The 24525-nt window shown below is 44.8% G+C and overlaps 1 protein-coding gene across 1 annotated transcript; it reads left to right on the top strand.

The window, feature by feature from the left end:
- The first annotated feature begins 1357 nt into the window (after window positions 1–1357).
- On the top strand, window positions 1358–20351 carry LOC144175371 (uncharacterized). The gene is made up of 3 exons (XM_077704453.1): window positions 1358–1367; window positions 3014–3421; window positions 15597–20351. The coding sequence occupies exons 1-3, from the start codon at window positions 1358–1360 to the stop codon at window positions 16313–16315; spliced, it is 1137 nt and encodes a 378-aa protein (XP_077560579.1). The 3' UTR covers window positions 16316–20351.
- Window positions 20352–24525: the final 4174 nt, after the last annotated feature.

Raw genomic sequence — 24525 nt, 5'->3', positions numbered from 1 at the left:
TCATTGCCATCTGCCATGTAGTTACTTCCACTGAGCGCCTGAAGGCATTGTTCCCTATCATGTAATTTTATGTCTGTGGTTTTTATGAAAGGTGTCTAGCATAACAAACCTTTATGCAATTGTTTATTCTTTTATTGTTTGAAATCTCAGTGCTTGTGGTTTTTCACGAGTGGTCTTTGCATGCAAATTGCGTCACATGCCTTTTGGCCAGTTTTGATGGTTACATCCTTGTTACTGAGTGCTTCTGCTATTTGCCATTGCTATGTTGTGTTCAGCTACCTTTTTAAATTGGCATTTCAAACTAGTATGCTCTTTTTTTTATCCTTTGTTTTCTCTGCATTTGTTACACTCAAAGTCTTGTCATCAGTTTATAGCCTAGCATTTTTAACTTGCTCATTTGGTATACAGTGTCTGAACCTAGAGTACCAAAGGGGCCCTGCAACCTGGATTAGCTTATTGGCTTCAGCTACTTACATTGGAAGTTCTGTGGAAGATGAATCTTGAGTTGCTGGCGACCTCTAAAAAGCGATTCTGAAGCTTCTAGATCGGCTGCTAGCTGAACTTGATGTTTTAGAATCCAGGTGACAGCAATGGCAATTCCTGTTTAAACAAACCCCCTAGATGCAGGCTACACGAAGTTAAGGCCCGTTGACACTTGCGACTAAACGCGATTTCTGTCGCGGCAACAAAAATTTGTCGAGACCAAATGACAAAAGCGGTCGCCAAGCGACTAAAGCGTCAGAAATCGTGTTGCTTCCATCGCTCCAGTCGCAAGAGTGAACGGGACTTTAGCATTGTGTATGTGTATGAAGCAAAAATGAATCACATGAGTTGCATCTGGCATTCCAGCATGCAGGAATCTTTGAAAATTATTTTAAAGCATCTTTGTGAGTGAAAAGATTATTGGTGAGAACTGCAGGCCATTGACAGGTGCTTCCAATTTTTATTGTGTACTTGAAACCATGAGCACTGTGGAATTTTTCTTGGCATTGCGAAAATTCACTTTGTAGCTCCTATTACACTTTATGCGGGACCTTCGTTCAGTTCCTTTTGCCGTGATATTTCAAAACATTGCACATAGGGGCTGGGTTAGGGTGCACCAAAAAGTGATTGTAAGGCACGTATTTCATTTTCAATTCTTCTGACACCATGTTTGCAAAGCCTTGATGTTGCGATTGAACCCTTCTAACTCATCGGCGGGCAGAGCCAAGATGTAACGGACACTGACCAGGGCTTTGTCGTTGAATTGTTACTGCCTTTATAGTATTAGTAGTTTAGGGAAGGTGGAGAAACAAAATCCTTTTTTTGTTTCTCAGCTGTTACAGTCTCAGTCCACAAAGATTAAGTCGTCAGTGCTATGCAGGAAAGTAACCCACAACAGTTGCGCATGCCTCGAAAGATGAATTGAGATGTGAAACTGATGAGGCCCATTCTACCCATTCTAAGGCGAATTATCTTTCAAAAAGTCGGGGACTGGGCGTTGCCAGGCATTTCACAGCCCAAAAATTTCTTTATGGTCCCAACTAAAGCTGGCATTTGATTAAGCACTGTCCATATACAATCTAATTGTTACATGCCGCCAAGAAAAATGTTTGTGCTCTTGAGTTTCTGAAAATGTTGGATGACCTGAATGGCCGTTGTCGTGCTTAACACTTTAGCATTTGCCTTTTAGTGGAAGCCTTGGTGGAAAGCATAAGGTTTGTGCTGTGAGAGGCAGAGCTCATTTGCAAAGAAAGTAGCTGTCTTCGCCCAGTTGCACAAAAGCTCTCTTGGTAGCTATTAGTGTGCTGTTTGACTGCAAGGGGTGACTGAGTTAAGTTGTAATTTAAAACATTAGCAGTTGAAATCTCTGAGACTGTTTTTTGCTAGCTGTTAATGGTCTTATGCCTACCCAGTTGTTTAAAGTACCATGATTTTTTTTTTGTGTGTGTGTGTGTGGTAGGGTTACCAGGGTGGGTCTTTCTAGGAGCCAAAAGAATTATGCTTTAAGAAAGATAAAATGTGAGCCTCCCTGAATTGACGGATCGCGACTTTGCAACTACGATTTTTCAAAGTTGCAACTGTGCTTCTTCAAGCATATAAGTACCAGTGCGTACTGCTGCTGGTACTGCGCACACTATGCTTGTTATAGCTGCACAGCAGTGCGGAGCTTTGGGGTTGTCTCAGATAACACTGGCTGATTGGAGTAAACGCTGTTGTCTTGCACGACCCTATTTGTCGAACATGCCCCATGTTTCACGAAACGTTACAACCTACCGTAAAAAAAAACAAGCCAGGTGCAAATACGGTCAAAAACTAAAGTGAAGGCGAATAGTGGTGCAGAGCGGTGTAGTTGCGCCATCTAGGAGGAATGACGGTAAACAAGGCCCCACAACCTGCTGCAAGCTGAACAGCTCACTAGACGATCGCTTGAAAACCCGTACATGTGAGGTCGCGAGACACGATTTCGGGGGGAATAGAACTTTTAACTTAAATTGATTAATTTCTCAATGACTAAAGCATCACTTGCCGCTGGAAAAGTGCTGGGACACTATAAAGCACCAAATTTTTCAAATAACACAAACTTGTATTTTGTCTGCATGGCCCGTTCAACGTGAAAACGGCCCGCTCAAGCCCACCCAAAGGCAAAACAATGATAAGGTGTACCAAAAGTTCACCCGCCATTTCTGCCCATTTGCTGCTCATCCTGGTATGCCAAAATCGGCAACATCAAAATCCAACCGGCGTAAAGCAGTTTGACCACTGACCACACCGTACCTACATTTGGCATGGTCGCACACGCAGTGTTTTCTGCATGTTTGCAAATACCTCTCACAGCCCAAAGTAATCCAAGGCTTCCCACTACGGCACGCTTTGCAGGCCCTTAAAAACTGCATCAAAAACCGCAAATTTGCAAAACCTGTTTCAAGTGTGGCAACGCCCCGTTCGGTTCATTCCATCTCAATGTACCTAATGTGTCCTCCATGAGACGAAAGCACTTGGCGTCACCGCCCTCTTCCTCCATTCCTTCCAGGTCTCCTCCCTCGGGGTCGAAGTGGCGGCGGTGGCAAATCGTCTCAGCCGCAGCCGCAGCCGCGGCTGACGTGCCGCTACTGCGGCTACGTGTCGTGCAGCACGAGCTACCTGGCGCACCACGAGCAGACCCACACGGGGGTGCGGCCCTTCCCATGCCCGCTGTGCCCCAAGGCGTTCAACTGGAAGGTGGACCTCAAGCGGCACCTGCGCACCCACACGGGCGAGAAGCCCTTCGTGTGCCCCACCTGCGGACGCTGCTTCCGCATCCGCAGCCACCTCACGGGACACCTGCGCTGCCACTCGGCCGAGCGGCCCTTCCGATGCACCCGCTGCCCCATGCGCTTCACCCAGAGCTCGGGGCTCGCCCGCCACATGCACGTGCACAACAACGAGCCACAACCGCCCGGCTGAGGACGATGAGCCCCGCTTCTCCCTCCTCCTTCTCCTCTTCCTCATCCTCCTTCTTCCTCTTCTCATCATCGTGGCAACTGTGCACGCATGCACAACGAAACCACCTATGGTGTGGACTTTACCCTTCTTTGGTATTATCACGGGAACTGACTTTGAGCTGATGAGGGCGATGATGAGTTCCTTTTTCTCCTCTCTTCACCTTCTCTTTGGTGATGTATCGCCATGGCAACCGATTGGGACACGCACGCATCCGCAAAGGATCTAGCTGTGGTGATGACAGTTATGAAGAAGGCGTTTGTTCCTCCTCTTGTTCTTTGGTCACCGTTTTGTGTCGCAACGGGAAGTGACTCTGACAAATGCATTATGATGATGATGATGATTGGCTCATGTCAACAAAGGGGGATTGGCCAAAGCTAAGTCCTTGATTGTGCTCCTATTGGAGCTTAGAGGTGACCCATGACAAGCCCAACTATGATGATGGTAGGTAATTTCTCATTTGCCCCCCCTCTGGTCGCAAGAATTGTTCCGGTGAAAGCAGCAGCTGATTGCTGTGTGGACGAGGTGAACCTTTTTTTTAATTGCTTTTTTTGTCACACTAGCTGCTGTAACATATTGGTCTGCCACTCTTGGTGAACTGACCCGGTCCTTGATGATGGTCAAGCAGTGTGTGAATAGTAGGAACTCAGGAAAGGGGATGATAGGCAGAAATGCCAGTAGACTGACATCAGCTGTTGCGTATATTCATTCTTCCCTCCTCTTTACATACACAAATTTTTGATCTTTGTGAGTGTGCACCAACTTTGCTGACCCTTTGTGTTGTCTTCTACAGGGACTCGTCTAATAGATGTTGTTGATCAAGATAAGAGGAAGGGAAGTTTAGTTTCTGTACTGTTTTCTGTACATTCGCAATTTTTTTTTTCTTTGTTGCCACGTACGTTATTTGTGACACAGTGTGTGTGAACCCTCCCACCACACTTCCGTTTAACCTGGTGGTTTTGGACCACGACCAACTTTACATCGGACCTGCCCAGCCAGCGGCGCTCTATGGGAGCGGTTGCGCCGAGTCTCGTTTCGCGCCTGGCCGCTAGGGGCGCTTTTACGCACTGTTGCGGCGAGCGGCGGCTACGCTGTGGGAGCGTGCTCGAGTGCTAGTAGCAGCCGTCTGGCGCGGAAATTCGTGTTTAATCACACTACAGTTAATTGATTTCGGTGAATCTGAATGAAAAAGTAGCAGTTGTACGGTGACCAACCCTGAATGAATGTTTTTTTTTTTTTTTTTCTGATTAAGCGTGTTAAAGCGGGGCGGGGCCTCCTGACTGGCTTTCCCGTTTTGAGATGCGTTGCGGTGCACGCGGCGCATTTAGTTTCGTGGTCTCATATGAAGTACAAGGTCCCTATACAAGCACCGAAGATGCCAGTTTCGGTCTTACACACACTTATGAGCGGCAATGATTTGGCCCCTTCTTTACGAATAAATTGAAAATTTTTGGGGGAGTGCATGTGAAGTCCTACAATGACCTCCTACACAACTATAATTCAGTAACGATGTCATCTTAAGCTTATTTACAGGCTGATTTTTTTACATACACAATGCCACGGTTTAGGCTCACAATGCCACACTGTAGCCAGGTTTCCAGAACATTAATGAACGCTGGTATATCACAATCTTTTTCCCTTCGGCATTCTTTTCAAGAGTGCATTTTCTTTCACAACCCTACACTTCACATGAACACTGAAGCACAGTAGTCAGACTTTCAGCTCTTTTCCGAAGTCTGGTTTTTTCGCAATCCTTTTTCCTTTGCCACTCTTGCCGTTTTCTCCGCAGTAAAATTTGTGAAAAAAGGTCGGCTAAACTTGTCCAGTATAAGCTCAACCACTGCCCTCGTTTAACTATCCGATGAGCCGTCGTGGCTGAAAAGCTTGTTTTCCCGTGCAGCTTGTAGAATCGTCTTCACAAACACCGCCATCGGTTTTTTGTAGGATATCGCAAGTTCTGCGAATGCTTGGGCTGCTCTTTCCAGTGCACAGACGAATTCCAGGAACTCAAATCTGGGATAAAATAGCCCACCCCGTCCAAATTGAGATCACCGCAGTGGCAGGTCCAGATGAGCGAGGCGCCTTAAGCCGCTCCACGCAGAGTGAGCACTTAATGTGTTCCTCGACGGTTCTCGCAAGGCAGCCTGCAATGAGGCCCAGTGTGCTGGCCTTGATAACCGGAACTGGATGGCCTAAAAAAAGTACCTATAAATTCATTGTGAACATGAGAGGCAGGGTCAGATGTAAAGACAGCGCACCGCTGCGCGTTGCCATTTCATACCAATCAACCATATTAAAATACGATAACTGCGCAGCGAATAATGCTAGCTTCAATGTGTCACTCTCGGTCGAGCGATTAAAGCGCATAATTACACAAATCAAACACAATTGTGAAGGAAACAAATAAAAATAAAACGAAGAATGTTCTCAGCTTTCCTTGGGATTGTCTTTATCCATTTGTATCGAACTTCAGTGACGGGGAACTCGTGAAAGGAAACATTTGTCACCTTACCTTCTTCAGATCTACAATAAGGTACGAAACTGTATACCATCGCGTTCCTTCAAAAGAAATACTCGCTTCAGAGGATTGAATAAGCTGTATTTTTCATGTGGGGAACTTCGTGCTTTACATACAGCAGACGCAGCTTACGTGCCATGCCGCGTCTGCAGTTGCGCGTTTGCATGGCTGCGCCCGCGCGTTCGACGGCCGCGGCCGAGGAGCACGGACAGCGACGAACGAGAGGGCGTAAGTAGCGCCACTCCACTCGGAGCGGCAAAATTTATCCCTGCGACGGCGGTGCTGGGGCTGCGCTCGCTGGGCAGGTCCGAAGTATAGTTGGTCGTGTTTTGGACATAGCTGAAATGAAGAGAAGCTTTACGCAGGCTCTGCATGCGAATTACTGTAAGATACTTGTGTACATGAAGCTCTATGCCACGTTGCCTTCTGAAGTAGTGTGGCAGGTTTGAGGTGCGCTTGTGGCAAGGCAAAGAAAACGTGAATGGAGACGTGAGGAAACTTTGGTTCCTAATAACCATCCTTAGATGGTGATGGTGATTTTGTATCGATGTAAAATGGAGCAGCAAGTTGTGAGCTCATGACAGAAATCATTTAGCTAGTCATCGCATATCAACACTGTATCAAATGTGCTTATCCGTTTGCGCTGTACAACCAAGTCAATGGTTCATGATGGCCGATGGGTCAGTGTGTTGTGTTGCTTTGAACAAAACCTTCAAAAAGGTTGTCTGCTGCAGGCTTTACACATTAGTGGTAACGAACAAGCATTTCTTTTTGAACAGACTTTGGGGGAGCGACATAATTAAGAATGGTCATGGGAGCAACAGACGGCATTGCGGTCATTTCCTCGTGCCGGCATCTTAAAAGTGCCCAACTGAGTTCTTATTACATCGTTCCTCTAAATTTGTCGGGAACTGTAAGGGAACTGTATCATATCAATAAGTCGCGTGTCTGTATTCATGTGTTTCCATTTCTGGAAGGGTCTTCACTTTTAACACCTGTTTGTGGTCATTCGATTCTTGCCTAGTATGTTCACAGACAGGCTTGATTTTCTGATCGCTATCTGTGTGTTTAACAACTCTGACTCATCTGAACAAGCTGGCAGATGGCAGTCTGCGCCATTTTTTATGTCATAGCTCTTACTTTGGGTGGGGAACAAACAGCCAGACAAAAATTACGCGAGCAGCTTCCAGTTAAGGAACATATATAATTTTACAGCTTTTAAGCTCGCACATGAATAAATAAATAAATAAATAAATAAAATGTCACTTTGAGAATATTAATTGTCGGTTCTAAAAGAAGCTAGTGCTAGTAAAAACGTGCAGTGAAAACGTGCGTAAAATTACCTGTGATTTCCACCCATGAACTCAGGCACCACCGACCAAAACAGTGATGTCACAGGTTTTGTCATCACGGCAATGGCAGGGTGCTGGTTTCGATGAAACAGAAAGCCAGTTGCAAAAATTTGAAAAATGATCGGCTATCTATTGTGGCAATCCACAATTTTCAGGCTAAAGGTGAAAAGGTACCAGTAGCAGTGAAATAAGAAATGCAGCACAAAATTTTTGTATCAGTACTCTTTAAGTGGCTAACATTAGAATATTTCAACCAGCCGAGTCAATGGCCTTTTCACATTTTATATAAACGTGGCTTTCATTCGTTACTGATTCCTACATTGGAACACTGAAGTAGGTATGTTTGCGTTCTTCATGGTGAGAATTGTAAAGCTTGTTGACTGAATCAGGGTTCAAAGAGAAGCGATTTGTAAGAAGGCCTTGTATTTCCTGCGACGCTCTTGAGTAGCATTTTCTAGTTATGGGAGTGAACGTTGCCTCTAGAAAGAAGCATTGTTAGCTTATATTTGCAACGTGCAATGGGATGTCTTGGTGGCAATCTTCGTGGTCGTAATGGTTTTAGCCGTGTTTATCTCATTTTATTTGTTCTATCCTTGTACATTTTTCCTCGCTAGATGCATATCCAAATGAATTTTACTAAGGCGGGTGATTATAGCTAGTGGCTTGACGCCAATGGACCTCTCCCGGGGTACATCACACGGGGGCTGTGACGTCACGGCTAGCGAACGTGCTTGGTGCGGCCGGGCAGGTGGTTGGCAAAACATTCGCACCGGCGCGCGGCGCGTATCCACTCAGGCTGCTTGGGATGCGTGCAAAAGTGTAGTTTTAAGTGCAGAGCACTTTAGGGGCTCACCTTGTCGTTGTAGCTCACTCGCGGGACCCAAGTAGAGCCGCACGGGGTTCCGTCGTTCGGCTGTTGTTGCGGCATAACCCAGAGGCTTCGAAAGCCAGGTGGTTTATATAGTCTAAGGCGTTCGAAACTCATGAACCGCTGGCACTTGTCATACATCTCCTCATTGTTTAGTGCAAAGAAAACTGCCGGTACATTTGAGGCAAAGTATACATAATTAACCGGCAGTGCCCAGGTTCATTTAGTTAGGAACGCTCATTGGGTTGCTTTTTAAGGGAAAAAAGTGGCAGTGCAATGCCGGCACGTGCTGGAGAAAAAGCAAGCACAAAAAGAACAGAACTCGTGCTGGCGTAGTTTCAGGCGAGGGGCACGCGAGCACTACGAAGGCGGGAACTTTAAACTGCATTGGGTGGTAGCTCTGAGCGGATAATGGCGCTACAGCCCATTATGGCGAATCACTGCTTTAAACTTCCTACAGCTTTCACATTGAGTGGAACGGCTTTAATTTTTTTGTTTGTGTGTTGGCTTTTCTGATGCCGGGGGGGGGGTGTTGTGCCTTTGGCTTTGCAAATCGTGTGAGCAACGGCAGTGGCTTTAAGACTCTTATGCATTCCCAAGAAGTTAAATTCGGCTGACATTGTGGATGCATGCAGTCTGTCGTTGGCAGCCAAAGGCTGGCAGCCAAAGCAGCATCCACTGTCTACATTGGCAGTTCACGCCAATTAGTGCCATAAAACGATGCTATGTGTTAATCCTCTGCATTCATGCAGCACCAGCAGAAATTTTGGCCAGTGAAATGGTGCCAGGGGGAATTTTCGTGCTGTGAAATATTGTCATGTTTTGACAAAGTAGAGTACATACAGCATTAAAAATGCAATTAATGTTTAACCTGCATAGGCGACACGTGATCAACGTTTCGGCCGGCGATCCGCGATCTGTTTACCTCCAGATCGACCACAGCAATTTCGCTCGTATGGGGAGCAGAAGTCCTAGAGAAACGCATGCTTGTAGGCGGAATAAATTTATAGCTTGATAAATTATATTATGCCTTGTGGCTGCGGCAAAGCAGAGATGCTTTCAGCATCCGCATTTAGCATCGCGTCTTTGCCACGAAATGGGCCGGTCACATGTCTGTGTTGCTGCACACTGAACTCGAAAAATCAGTTTGCTCTAAGCGACCGGACTCAGTGAATGTTTACTTTTTTCGTGGTTTCCCAGCGCTGGCGTGCAGTGGAAGGGGGGGGAGGGGTTGATAAGGCTAGTAACTTTGACTGTCATGAAATAATGACTACCGGTAATTATTGTACCGTCAGTGTCGCAAGCTACGCACTAACCATATGTGACTGCTATGTGCACTCTGACAGTGGGATGAATCATTTTGTGATTTCACTGGGGAAAAAAAGTAGCTAAACAATTGGTAACTTATGTAGAGCGTGATATCACCCCAATATTTTTATTGGAATAATTTTTGGATTTGTCTTTCTATACTTTTGTTTTGTTGCTGTTTATTTTACTTCTTTTACCTTTCATGCTTTCGTTTTTCCCATCGACATGAAATTGTGCGTGCACCACTGGCTCTGGCGACGCAAGGAGACCAAGAACAGGGAGCGTATACGTTGTCCGAGGCAGCTCTTGGCATAAGCGACCCTTGAAAACAAAAAAGAATGAGCTTTCCTTGGTATGCAGCCGACATAAAGCATCCCCAAAAACATTCTTGGAATGCGTTACAACAGCACCTTCAGAATGACCCCTTTTAGGCTGTTCTGTCACACACTGATTATCCGAAAGCATAAATGCCCCAGTCGTCAATTGACTGTTTGGTACATGGTTGTGTTGCGGCTGTTTTAGTTGCAGAAAGCCACATGTAGGTGTGACGGCCACAGCTAGCCTAGCCAGACCCCCCCACCTGTAAACTAGGTGGTCAGCGGTAGTCCAAACCAACGGCACAACGTTCCTTTCAAGCGCCGCGCAGCCGGGTCGGGCCAATGGCGCACACGCATTCTGCCAACCACCGCCGCATTTCACAGCCATGTGCGCTTCGTGACGTCACGGTGTTTTCACACAGGGAGAGGTCCATTGCAACTGGTGGAACGTGCAAACGTCATAGACACGCATAAAATGTGGTGCCTTCCAGTTGTGGCTTTTCAGCAGTTTGGCTGTGCGCTGCTCTACAATTGTCACAGTGATCGGGGCAGTTCAGCTAATTTGCTCAGAGGTGATGGAAAACAAAGTTAGCTGACCTCCCTGTGAGCTGAACCCACACGCCGTCAGAAGTCTCCATGCCCCCGAGTTGTGCGTGTAACATAGAGGTAATGCTTTACAGACAGGCCTTGGGATGAGCTGCAGTGCTTTGAGGATGTGACGCAGGTAGTCAGAACTGATGGTTCCTAGCAGAACATGATTGAAAGTGTAGTAACATATATCATCATTCTGTTTTTTTTGTGAGTATTTACTGCGAGTGAAATTAGAGAGCTTATTTCCTTCATTTCACAACCATGGTTTTACAAGATCATAAAAGGTAAAGGTGAACCTGCCCTAATTTCTCGGCAGGTTCACCTGTGTTTTAAAACTTATGATTTATTTGCTCTTCTTGTTCTTCCCCTTTCCTGTATACATATATTCCCTGTCACAATACATCACAAGGTGAAATGAGGCACATGCTTTATGTGTTATGGGCACTGTCTCAAGATCATAATTTTCAGTGCGAAGAGGTTTTATTTTGTTTTGTTTTTTCCTCCAACTTTTGTCCAGAAACAACTTCCAAAGAACATTGGGCTGCGGTGCTGTGGAAATATATGACAACTGCAGAGGCACTACTGCTTCTGTTTCTTCTCTTTTAGCAGGCCTTATTATGTTACACTGGATTATGTGCACTTGCACATGGGGTACAATATTCTTTTTACCTGTTGTTCTTTCCCATTCCACGGCACTTTCTTTATTTATTCTGTGTGAATGATGAACACAATCTGAATCTTCAATTAAGAAAACGAAATGTAGTGATTTAATTAATGCAGCTTCGCAATCACTTGAACCACCTCTCAAAGAACTAACTAATGTTGCGCTTCGCTAGGAGTAGGCAGCAAGGAAGAAAATTTGGGAGAGGAAGGCATGTGGGACATGTTTGCAAGTGTGTCATGTGCTGCAATGTTCGTAACGAAACATCGCTGAGAAAATATTTCTAATGGCGGGGTAAACAATGTTGCTTCTGAGTTGAGCGCAACACATATCGCGCGACAAATCCCTCACTAAGAGCATCATATCGCCGTTGTCTCCGCACAGTCATTCGGCAGTGCTTGCAGTGTAAACACCAGAGAGTAGGGGGCAGGGCCTCAAGCTTTTCTGGTGCCTTTTAGTTAACCACGTATCCAGTTGTTTAGTCATTTCAGTTCCTCTCAGATTTTAAGGCAACTGTAACCCATCTTCCTACCCCCTCTATCCTCACATTTGCAAGGATGTGATTCTGGCGTAAACTATATGCTTTGGGCTGAAAAATTAAAAATGTGCCCTTGATTAGTAACCAGCGTTACCTTGTTTAAAGAAAGGGTGGTTTTCTGGTTAGCATGCGTAACACTTGACACAGGATTTCACATCACGTAGGGTTTTACTTGAGTGTTTTTGTTGCGGTACTGCCGGCAGGGCACTCGACGCAAACGTCGCAAAGTTTGTTTCTCAAACTCTTTCATTTGTGAATTTGAAGTGAAAGTGAATGCACAAACAGAGCGCTTGCATTTCCATCTAAAGCACAGCGGATTCTCATTGCAACTGATTAGTTGAGATGCAGTAGGAAAGAACCTTTGCTATCAAAGGTATTTTTAAAGGGTCCGAGTAGAGTGATAGCAACGAGAGAAGGCACGCCGACTCATAAAGCAGGCATGTCAGTAAAGATAAGTTTCTGGTTACAAGCATGAAAGTGTTTTTATTGGCATGCAAAACAAAAAAGGGAAGGGAAAGAAGCTGTGTGGAGGATTTTCCTCGTTAAGCACCTCACAGACATCAGTGAGGGCAAAATTTAAATAGCGCAATTTTTGTTTAATTCAAATTCCTGTATGTTTACTGACGATTCCAAACATTTCTCAGTTGTATTTTTTATGTCCTCTCTTTTTTTACGAACTGTTTGCCGTTGACTGTCTTTTCTCAGTTTGGTAGTTCCTGCTACAAAGCTGTCTTTGTTCTCAGGGTATTGCTGTTAATTAAGTAACAAAGAAAACAAAGTAACAAAGTCACAGAACATCAAGACTATGCTTGGAAGCTTGCTCACTTGTAGTTATCGCTGACGGAATTAAAAAATATTGGTTAGTAAAGTCTTCACTCTTGTTTTCGTGGAGGCTGTTGCTTAGGTGGGCTGCCTTGCCTCATTCGGGATTTCGCGTGATTGTGTTTGTGTGGTAGCTTATGTTCTTTTGACGGGATGTCAACTGTATGCAATGTATTATGTCAATCACGTGAGCTGCTTTATAAATATATAAATATCGCCTCTGACGACAAACGTGTCGTGGTCTCTATCGTGCGTGCCACCCCTGCTGAAATTCTCACAGATGTGGCCTTGGTATCAGAATAAGGGCTTGTGGATCAAACCTGCATCTTCCGAAAAGAAGAGCAAGAGAAGCAAAAGAAGCTGGATTTAAGCTAGCAGCTTTAAATGTATCAACATTTATTTGTAGCTGTGCTGCTTTTGTGTCTGTTCCTGTCACTTTGGGGTGTAACGTTTCTTTTCCATGTGCTTGCTAGAATTTTCTTTTGTGAACTATTCGAGTGCTGCTATTTTCTTTTTTCTTTTTTTGAAATTTAATCTGTAAAATAGTAAACAGACCATGAACTTGTTATAAAAGAGACTGATAAGCTCTATTGTATGTTAGAAATGTTGCAACCATCGTGCTTGTGGTGACGTCGGATGGCGTACCAGTTTTCTTTGGGAATGGTTCTGAAAGCCTTTATGATGCACAGTGGAATAACCACGGAACGTGTAATTAGTGCAGGGCTGCAGTGTTTTCGTTGCATTTTAAGTATTGTGCCAGCATTCCAGCTGGTCAAGTACTTCACATTTAAAAAAAGAATGCGCAAGTTACTGTAACCTGGTCATATCCGTTAGTTTTTTTCTTTTTTGTTGGCAAGGATTTTACTAGTTAGATTTCAGCTGTTGCCATTGGCTGTGCAGGCAGATTGGGAAAAAGTTTGTTACTCACTGTGTATGTTTTCGATTCTATTGCGTTCTGAAGGGCCTAGCAGTTCTGCTATACTATTTGCACGCTTTCATTTGGAAATGCTGCTTCCCTCAATCATTCGTGAGCTGAAGTTATTTCATGTAAACTTATTATTAAACTAATAAACGCACTGTAATTGTTGCTCCCGCATGTACCCAGTGAAACAACCATTACTCCCGAGTTTATAGAGAGTGAAACAGAGCTTCATATTTTTACCTTAGTTGTATGTGCGGCCAACTGGAAGGTTTTGATTCCACCGTTTTGTGGTCCTATTCTGAAATCATCTGGCTCTATGCAGGCCACGGGGGAAAGGAAAACTAAGTGAATGGTTTTCTTCTTTCCACGAGTAATTGTATACCGCATAAGCATGAAAATCGCTTTACAGCTGCTTGCCTCTTCCACGAGTGCTAATTTGGTCATTTTCTGTCATTCGTACGGAATAATTGAATGCATACAGTGAGACCTCACAGGGTTGAGACTGATTTGTGTGCGCTGCATTTTTTTTTTTTTTTTCTTTTCAATTTTTCGATCTCACAAGCGTATGTGCCTCACTTCCAACACGAATGTGTTTGAATGCCTTTTGAAGCCAAATTGTCGTAAAGTGAGCTGTCACTTTAGTTTTAAAGGTTTGTCCAAAGTTTCTTTGCCGCTGCCCATTGAGAGGACCCAATGCTAGCGTCAGCAACCTCCTGATTTCATGTATTCTGGGTGCACTCTCATTGCTTAGGGTATTCACTCTGCCTCAGTTTTTGAAATCCACTTCCAGCTCTGTGCTGTTTAGCCCTTTGCAGTCTGGACCTTTTACCCACTTTCTGGCTGTTCCGGTCCGCAGCTATTTTGCCAGTTTCTGACGCCACGAAGAAAAAGGCGAACTGTGCAAGAAAAACTCACAGGATTTCTTTTACATTCTGCTTGCAACTTCACTACCAAATATTTGAGCAGCGTGTGAACCCGCTCGCAGCATTCTCCTGGGTCCAGGCTACGGTTTTTACTGCAGGTTTTGCAGAAAAACACTTTCCCTTCTGCCTCTTTTTTTTTTTTTTTTTGTCACTACAAACAGCACAGTCCTTGTTGCATTGGCCTGGGAGCTTGTAGATGAAATGGCTTGTCCTATTTCACCTTTACTCACACTCCATACGTGCAGACGGGCCCCACTTTTGCCTCGAGCCCTCAGATCACCCACCAGCTGTTGGATGAGGTTGCGGCAGTACTGCAGGTTTCTCTGCTCTTTCTTACCATGGTTCGGCAGCTGTGTGCACCCCCTAAATAAAGCTATTGACAATGAAAACCTTTAGATGCCAGAAAAAAAAAAAAAAAAAAAGCTTTCGCCACCATTTAATTGTCTTTCAACAAAAATGTGTAGCTCACAGGGTAATTATCCGCGCGGTGCTTTCTCCACCGCCTTCGTGGTCTTCGTCACTCGCTTCTGTCGAATCGCTGTCATCACTAACTGATGGAGGCACGCAATTCTCTTCCTCTCTGAAGTTGTCGTCGCTTTCACCAAGTGCACCACCGTAGAACGCACACGATGAGGAAGCAGTTGAGCTTCTCGGTGAACAGCGTGCGTAAAAACGCTCTGGAATCCAGAAAGCCTGTTCTGAACATTGTGCCGCACCATAGTGCAAAAAGAGGAAAACTTCGACAAGCAAAGCTCACTTATTCCTCAAGAGATGGCGCATCATGTACACAAAGAATGTGGGCACATCGCAGTGAGAAAAACAGCGAAGTTTAACCTTGAACAAGTATGTCGGACATAGCCTGACAACAGACCGCTACGGCCGTTCCCAAGACAACGAACCACGAAAGGTTAAAATTTGCCGTGGGTCTCTAGCACGAAACCCTCTTCCTTAGTCGGTCTCCACGAGTGCTACAAGTCAGGGGCCCCTCCCCACATTCATCCCCCACCACAACTGTCCTTCTACACATCATTCGCGCATGGTACATATTTACATGGTACATATTCGCGCATGGTACATGGTACATAACCATGATGGCTCAGTGGCCGTCATGGTTAACCTTTGAGGTGAAATTTCTGTGCATTTAAGAAGAATAATGACGCTAAATTTTGCTGAAAGGTATGAACAAAAACACCTCTAGCACTCAGCAGCCAACTGGTAACAAAGCACTGCAAAAAGACTGACAGCTCATTTGGACAAGGTGGTACTCTTACCTACTGAACATAACGTGCTGAACATAACCTACTGAACATTTCCGTTTCTTTGTCCATATTTTCCGTATGTCTGTTCATACATCGGTTTTCTTGTCACCCCCCGTTCTCTTGGAAAACAAATTCCAGCCTGTCTCTGTTCGGCATGGCTGCACTGACCGTTGGCTCCTTGCAGGGCTTGGAGGAACTGGGAGGCACTGGTCCAAAGGAGCCCTGGTGGCCGAGACGACCATCTCCGGAGGCCATCGCACCAGCAGCACGTGGCAGGGACAGATGGTGCCGCCAGACTACACCACTCCTCCGTCCCATCCTCCTCATTCGTGCTACCTGGACACCAGTAAGCCCGTCAACGTAAACCGGTCAGGTGGGAGGGAGGGTAGTCATCGCAGCGGCAGCATTTGTCAAGGACAGGTGGTGCCAGACTACACCTCTCCACCTCCTAACCGTCCTCCTCCTTCGTGCTACCTGGACACCAGTAGCAGCCGCTGTGTTCCCGGGGAACCGGTCAGTACTGAGAGTGGGAGAGATCCCGAGTGGCGCACGCTGCTGCGGACGCGCTTGCGCAACCCGGCGGCCGAAGAACGGCCGTTCAAGTGCCGGCTCTGTCCACGCTCCTTCACCCAGAGCAGCCACCTGAACCGGCACTGCCTCAGCCACACGGGCCAGCAGCCCTTCAAGTGCCGCTTCTGCACTAAGCGCTTCGCCCGCTCCGACAACTGCCGGACACACGAGAAGTCCCACGAGCGCGCCATGGGACGCCTCTAGGTAGCCAGCGTCGTTTTTTGGCATCTGTGGTCGAGCAGAGCATCACCGTTGAATTGTAACAATGCACAGCAGGGGCTTTCTTTTTATCTAGAAGGCGTTGCTTCAGCTCAGTGATGCTACTGATGCCATGGCAGTATCACGCTTCTCTTTTTTGGTCTGCCACTATTTTTTTTTTGTACGGGTTTGGGGTGAACCTGGAACACTTGAAACTCTCCAGTCTCTTTGGGATGTGTGATAAGAGGATCACTTAAAAGAGCACAACAAACCACGATAAAACACATCATATCGTAATATATGCCAGAGTGCCGCATTCTTTGGATGGTATCGTTCACTAGGAAAATGTCTAATGTTCAGAGCATTGGAGGAACGGATATCAGCAAAGCTCGTGTGATTTCTTAGAACCCATGTAAACCTGAAGCACATTACAGTTGAGATGGAAAGGAGGATCGTAGTACAGGAGGGGAAGCGTTAGAGCCTCTATGTGTGATACCGTCGGGATACTTCATGAAACCTTATGCAATGCACGCCTACACCAGCACTGCAATACATATCTTCAGCCTGTGTGCAATTAGTGGGTATGATGTGCTTCTAATGCAGATTTGAATATTGTTGCATAAGAAGTCTCAGCCTTGGAATGGTGGCAACTGCGTTCTATACCGGTGTTCAGCAATCTCTAACGTTGTAACAAGGGTACCAGTGGAAAGTGACGCCTAACTCAGCGTCTTACCCACCTTGAGACTTCTCAAAACGCTCGGTATCTGTCTAAATACTTTTCTAAAGTGGAGGACGTAGCAGGTGTCGAGCCCAGCTCTGGATTGAAGCCCTTTTCACCCAACTCTGAGTGGAAATAGTTGTCGCACCTTTTGTCTGCCTGGTCGTCAAAAAGCCTTGTTGCACTCTTTACCACTTCTCATGACCTATGTCACTGCATTTCTCACAGCTCCCTTCGCTGCAACCAGGTCTCGCTCCTTGTTCCAAAACAGGCAGAGTTCACAATGCACTGAGTGCCGACTACGGACAGGGTCTCGTCTATTCACCATGCCCAAGTATTCTGTTTCATTGCTGTTGTGACGCTGCAGATTCAGTTACTAGAAAGAATGGTTATAACAGGTGCATGCAGCCTGCCTAGCTGTGGAACTCACCGTGACTCAATGTTCATGCTGCTGCTGATGGCATGCACAGAGTTGAAGAGCGGACAGGACGATGAGTAAGACAGCACCCGGTGAGGCTTTGTGTATTGCCTCAGCCATCGTACGTACTGCCTTGTTGGCAACTGGTTCCCTCCGTGCATGTTCTTCACTGTGTGAGTGTCAGTGCGAGTGTTAAAGGGGCCATAAAGACAAAACACAACTTAACTTGTTCAGTTTGAAAGAACTAGCCTCTGGTAACTCACTTAGTTCCATGCCAGCTATGAAAGATGTCTTTTAAGGCGACAGACGGGTCTTTGGAGCCAAAAAAAAAGGTCAATAAATCGTTTTCTGGAAAATGGCGTTTGCGGCATCCCTGGCCATTTTTCCATAAGTCTGTAAATTTTCTCATCGTAAGACACCATATTTTATTGTAAAAAGCATTTTAAAGTGCACTCTACAGCTCAATTTGGGCAGAATTCGATGGTGAAATGGCACTTTTCTTGCAACGCTAAGCTAGCATTTCGCCCTTGGATATCTCGGCACCCAGAGCAGGTACAACTGTATTTTTTTTTTTTTTTTGATACTCAAATGTGTGGAGAAGACAATGTTGGGAACAAATTTTTCAAATGGAGGCTTTGGAAAATTAATACTGTGTTAAACTGACACCAACCGTGAGCCATTTCCGGCAGAACACGGGAGGTGTGAAGTTCAGTGTTTTGTGAAATGACCAAAACTAGCTAAATCAAAAAACTTTTTCCAACGTTGTATTCTTTAGTCATTTGTCTTCCTAGGCACGTCCTGTATGGAGGGGTTATTTTATAATTGTGACCTAAAATAATTGCAAGTAATCATTAATTATCTAAAAAAATAATCAACTTGCCAAAACTCTAATTCCATATTTGAAATAAGCACAAAAAACTCCATAATGCTGTGGATTGTCATTAAAATTGGTTGGTAAATAAAAATATTAGCTCTAAGACCAGTCTGCCTTTAAGTAGAAAAAAACGCAAGATATATTGAAAAAAATTCAAATTTCATGCCACGATGACATGTGGGCAGGGGTGGGTGGCTTAACATTGGCCAGCACTGAAAATAATAGTTATCAGCATGTTGTTAACTGCATGCTAGCATCCAAGTGATGTGGTCAAATAGGACTAGGGGCCACGCTGCAATTGCCAGTCATGCTTCTTGGCGATGGCTTTGGTCAGTGGTTGCCAACTTCAGAAACAAGACAAGCAGTCTGTTTAATGAACCAGAGCTGTATTTTGGCTTCATCGCCCCGAATCGTAGCTTTGCTGCGGAACTCAACCTAAAGGAGCCATAAAGACAAAATACAAGTTGGGTTTATTAGAAAGACTGCTTAGTCCCGATAACAATGATACCAATATCATCGCAATCTTCGAACAAATAACGGAGATATTAAAGAAAACGTGTGAAGCAGTGGCGACCCCCTAGCCAATTTCCCACAACTTTTCTATGATGTCACGGAACTTTGTTTGTGCAATTGGCGGCCGCCTAACTGACCTGTCGCAACGACACATGACTGGACGTCTGTAATGGGGCCTCTAGCTTCATTTGACCGCATCACTTGAATGCTAACGTGCAGTTAACGCACTGAAAATTATGTTTTATTGTTGGCCCGTATGACATCATTCTTGCTCATAACACATCACTGTGGCGCAAAATTCGAAAGTTTTTAAATACTTCTTGCATTTTTTCCGTTAAAAAAACGTCTTTTGTGGCTGTAATGGAGCTGAGTGAGATACTGAATCCTAGTTCTTTCAAATTAAACGAAGTTGTATTTTTTATTCATGGCTCCTTTAAGAAGCTGCTGTTTACCTGTCTGAATGGAGGCTATTTAGCACCTCTGAATCTCAATGCAGTATCCTAGTTCAGTTGGAAATGCAGTCTGCCACTTAGGTAGTTACGTGAGGTTGTTCGCTGCCTGTCCATTCAGATGTCTATTTTTATACTGGCAACATACTCTGGGAAACAAGGGCAGTGATGCAGAGACTAATTCTATGGTGCTTTTTTGGTAGGGGCACAGTAGTATGGAGGTTTGACTGCCCTGAATCCACCCTTGGCCTCGCATTAAGAAAAGTTTCAAAACCAGTTCCCATTTCGCATTAAAAACTGGCGTGGGTGTTGAGACCTGTCGTCTCGTATGTATTGTGTCGAAGCATGGGTGGTAAGCATAACTCATGCTTTAGGAAAGAGCAGATTATATAGTGCAGGTCATGTTCAGAGTGCTCAATCCTACTTTCCCTCTTGATTCCACCACAAGCTTTAGGGGAAGCTTGGAAGGGTTCATCCGTGTAAGTGAAGAAAGACCCTTCTGTGATGCTTTTTGTTACATACCACATTTTTCTGGTGTTAGGGGGGTATTACGTGAGGTGAAAGATTACAAAGGAGGCCCTCGTGAAAGAAATGCAAAACCTCCTATGTGCTGCAGTGAATTTCACTGCAACGCGTCGCATTGCTCAAATGCTGCAAGCCTCTTGTGGCAGGTAACTTTGGCTGTGAAGTGCTTGGTTAATGCAGAAGTACAATGGCTGTTTACAAGTTTCCTGACTCGACACATATCACGTGCTGAATTAATTAGTTTTGAAGCATTCCCCTTAAATGTTTCTACCTTAGCCGATGCAGCAGGCATTGAGGACCTCTGGTACGTGGCGGGCTGCGTGGTTTTAAAACATCGATGCCTCCTTGATGGCATTGATGTACGAACAAAATGCACTTCAGGAAAGCCAACTTTACAAACAATGGGTTTTGCAAAACGACGGTGATGATAAACAAAGCTGGCACCGTTCGCCTCACTGGTGCCGTCCATCATTACACCGAAAATGCACCGCAGGAAAGCCAGCTTACACAATGCGATTCCACAAAGGCACAACAAGCCCCCTCCCCCCCCCCCCCCCCCAAAAAAAAAAACACTTCTCGTGGTCGGAATCGAACCTGGGTCTTTGACCTTATGAAGTCGACGTCCATCCAAATGCGTTATTCCAACATGGTCGTAGCAGTTTGGGTTTTGGACTTTCTGTCAGGTTGCATGAGAGAAAGCTTCACATTTTAACCATGTTTCTCTTAAGAAAGGGGCTTTGATTTTTCTGGAATTGTCATAAAGCTGTAAGGGGTGCATATAAATACCTGAGGATTTCTGGAAAGGGATTATGGAACATAGTAGCTATATTTGTGTGAGTTGCTGCAGCCGATGGATTGATTGATTGATCAATTGATTGACTGGTTGGGGGCGGTAGCAACTTGGTTGGTGAGCATCGGTGGTTGTCACTTTGCAATTGTGTGTGATATCGAGTTATTTGCTTGTTTATGTATATGCATGTATTTTTGTATTGACGGAGTGTGGATTATAAGTTTCGGGTTTTAAAAAAATGTTGGCTGTAACATGTGGTGGTGGGTTGCTGATGTACGACATAGTATGCTAGTTGTGAACTCAGATGTAGGAATTGTTCGAAAGGTGAAAGTGTTAAAACGATGCAGGTTGACTGTTCACGTATGATGACGTGAACAGGGTTGAACTCCGGGCTAAGACGCGTCGTTGACAATAGAAAATAAAAGTTTTATTTTTTAGGGAAAGGAACGCACACGTCCAGGCCTGTTGAAACACTTCTGGTGCTGGTGAAAGAAAAAATTTCCTGGGGCACTTACTAAATCTGCTTACATGCTTCGATGGCGAAAGCCTAGCGATACTTATGGAATATTTATTTTCTGCCGCCTCGAGTTTGTGTCTCATTATTCATGTTCGTTTCTTCATCTTTCGACATGAATTGCTTTGGCAAACAGATTGGCGGCACTTCAGGCCACAGCTTTCTCAGAATCACAGTTCTCCATCACTGGTGTGCACCTGCTTTGCTCATTTGTAGTCATGTGCACCAGTGACGTGATATGACATGAGTTCTGCACACACTGGGGTAACTCTGGGGTAACCCAGGATCGATTCCCGTACAAACTAAAATGTGCTTTTTGTTTGCTCTTTGCAGCAGCAGCCACTTTCTGTATGCGGTAACAGCGCCGGTTTTTTTGCACAGTGGTGCACTTCAAATTTTCGCCCTAAAAAAAATTTGGTTGCCTATTTTTTTTGCTTGTAAATGTCTCTCTTGACTGAAGTGACGTGACCTTGGGCAGGTGATGGGTGTAAGAGAGGAGGTGTACATTAATATACACTGCACTTAGTACAGTAGCCGACCGTTTTTTTTTTTCAGACTCCATAAATTCTGACTTGCTGAATATTCCGGACTTTCTTAAGGAACCGCCAGTTGTCCCATAAGAGTAATTAATGGCTCACGAATTTTTCAAACTGCTCTTTTCTTCAGATTTTTTTTTTTTTTCTTTCTAGGTCCGAAAAATCGATCGGCATGTGCATGCTATGTGGGTTAGTGGTTCAGATCTGACATTCATCAAAAGCAGTTTTTCTAGCACATACGGGTGTGTCCGCAATTAAGCTTGACCACGAGTGTATGGCAGTGGGCTTTTGCACGGTGGTGTGTTAAGTGATTGTATGGAATTGTTAGTGAACACTTTCCCCGCTTCACACTCGGACAATACGTTTAACATTGTCTGAATCAAGGCAGGTGGGATACCATCAGGTTTCAGGAAGTTAATTTATTGAGCATTGGTTGCCATTCACTCCGTGTGTCGGAAAAAGTGGTGTTATAAAAAAATCAATGATGTGGCTTTGATTAGAGTAATCTGATTTCAATGAGCCACGGGCTTTAGCAAACATGCCTATGTTAGAATATTCCGGTTGTGCGAATCCTATGACGTGAAACCTGCTTCAATGTCTCTACAGTATTTTCCGGAAGCAGTGATATTTGTTGGAGGCTGGGGCATGTGTGTTGGTGATCACAGAAGCTACATGTGTGCTTGTTCCTTCCCCTTCCATCGTTGTACAGTTGGAAATTAAATTAGTCAAGATAGTAGGAACATCTGTGAATGGCTGAGGACTCTTTGGAATCTCAGTGATCCAAACAGGACTACAATTGTTTGCAACCTTGTTTTTGACTTGCATAAAACAGCTCCACTATGAACCCCCTTTTTTTCTGTGAAATTGTTGATGTTATACTACAAAGGACCAATAGGTAACCCCTCGACAATGTGATTTATGTGTAATACGAGAGTACACACATTTCTGACCTCACAGATATGGGCTTCTGGTTGTAGTACCAGACTTATGTGTGCAAGTCTGAAGAGCAAAGAGTTTTTTGTACTGCTCAATAGGATTGTGTAACAAGAACCTCGAAAGGAATGCATTTAACAACACTTGAAGGGCATGCCTTTGTTGGTTCACGTATTTTTTAGTAGCATTTTGTCCTGACTTCCTGTTGCCTTTCCACTGTATGCTCTAGTACGTACCACTGGGAACATTTTATTGGTGTTGCTCTACTTTGCGCAAGCTATTTATATGCATTCCTTTTCTTTGCCTGAGGACAGGTGCGTTGTTGTTGCAGTGCAATGACTACTTGTGAGTGGTTATCGTTTGTGCAAAACAGCCCATGATTGGGCATTAAAAATATATGAGGTGCAGGCAATGTTCCTCCATCGTGTATGGTGCAAGCAGATAATATATTGCAGATTTGGTATTACTATACTTATGTGTCAGTCTTGTTTTTTTTGGCTATGCACACCTAACGGGGGGAAGAAAAAAAGTTTTTCTCGATACAACTCTATCCTGTGCCTACTATTCAGTAACATAGTAGCTCAAGTGTTGGTACAGAGGTAAGGTGGCCATGTCAGCATGAATGAATGAATGAATTAATTAATTATTTAATTAATTCATTAATAAAGTGGGAAGGAAATACCAACAGCAAGCATAGTATGTCTCACCCAAGGGTGGACTTCAAAACGGCTGCTTGTGTAGGGGTGTGGGGAATGGGAAATACAGGCAGATGGGAAAAAGAGAAGAGAGAGAGGGAGAGGTACGAATATACATAAATACAAGACTAATAACTACATATATATACAATATATGCAAGACTAAGGACTCAACACTATATATACAAGACAAAAGAATAAATACTAAGAATAAAAAAATTACAGAACGCACCACACAAAAACACTGCCACAGTCCTGTTTCTTAAATAAGGAAAAAGTGGAGAGTTGGGCAGAGTCCCGAGGCGACCAGGTTGGAACCCAGGGCCTCATGGACTTCGTCCCGATCTCTGGCACTGCCCAGCGGCCACAGAAACTCTTCGAGGGGTCGAGCCCTTCCCCTGAGGGTGGCTGGCAGTTCAGCCCTCCCTGCAGCAAACTGTGGACACTCAAGGGCCAAATGTAGCAGGGCCTGGCAGTGCTGGCACGACGGGTCGTAAACTAGCTCCAGGCGGTGTTTTCACTCAGCCGTCCACACGCACCCCACACAGCGGCGCAGGACAGCCAAGCGTTGCTGACGTGGCAGCCGTAGGCCAAGGAAAAACAGTGTCAGTGATATGGTTGTGATGTCAACGATACCGCGTTACGAGCCCTTCTGTGAACTGTGAGCCCAAAAGTACGTTTGCTTTTTTTTAGCTCCTCCTTACATTGCTAGACGAAGCTGCCACTGTGCTGGGGAGAATGAAAAAATGTATTAGGCATAAAATGCCTCTGTAGTTGTAGCACCAAACCAGCCTTCAAATTTTCGAGCGTGCGTGGGCTGTCGTAGTGGATTCGAGAATTGAAATGCGCTAGTCAGTAGTGACAATTAGCGACACTAAATAAGGTTTATTTATTATTTTATTTTAAACCTTATTCAGTGACACTAGTGAACCACTGACTTGGGCTTTATTGATGCAGAAGTGGGAACGTTACTCCCTTGGTGACAACTCCTTCGCTGAGATAGAAACAAAATTTGGGTACAGTTGAACCTCGACGTAACGAAGTCGGTAAAACTCGTAATTTACTTCGGCACATTGAAATTCACAGTTAAAATGGAGTGTTAACCGCGTGAAGCTGTTCCTGCAAACGAAAACGTGGTGCGCATACACGGCTGGCGCACTGTTTCTGTTTGCCAGAGGTTTTAATCGGGAAACGGTCGCAATAGTGTTGCATCATGGCAGTGATGGGAGCAGTCTGTGTTGATTTTAACCA

Source organism: Haemaphysalis longicornis, unplaced genomic scaffold (assembly GCF_048455015.1).
Source record: "Haemaphysalis longicornis isolate Haplotype H1 unplaced genomic scaffold, Haemaphysalis longicornis Haplotype H1 scaffold_3, whole genome shotgun sequence".
Lineage (NCBI taxonomy): Eukaryota > Metazoa > Arthropoda > Arachnida > Ixodida > Ixodidae > Haemaphysalis > Haemaphysalis longicornis.
This window is presented reverse-complemented; position numbering and strand designations above follow the sequence as displayed.

Bases quoted from the DNA above. Each gene is read 5' to 3' on its own strand.
- LOC144175371 (XM_077704453.1), top strand. The intron at 3,422-15,596 runs GCTGAGGACGAT...CTGAACATTTCC, and splicing joins CAACGAGCCACAACCGCCCG to GTTTCTTTGTCCATATTTTC.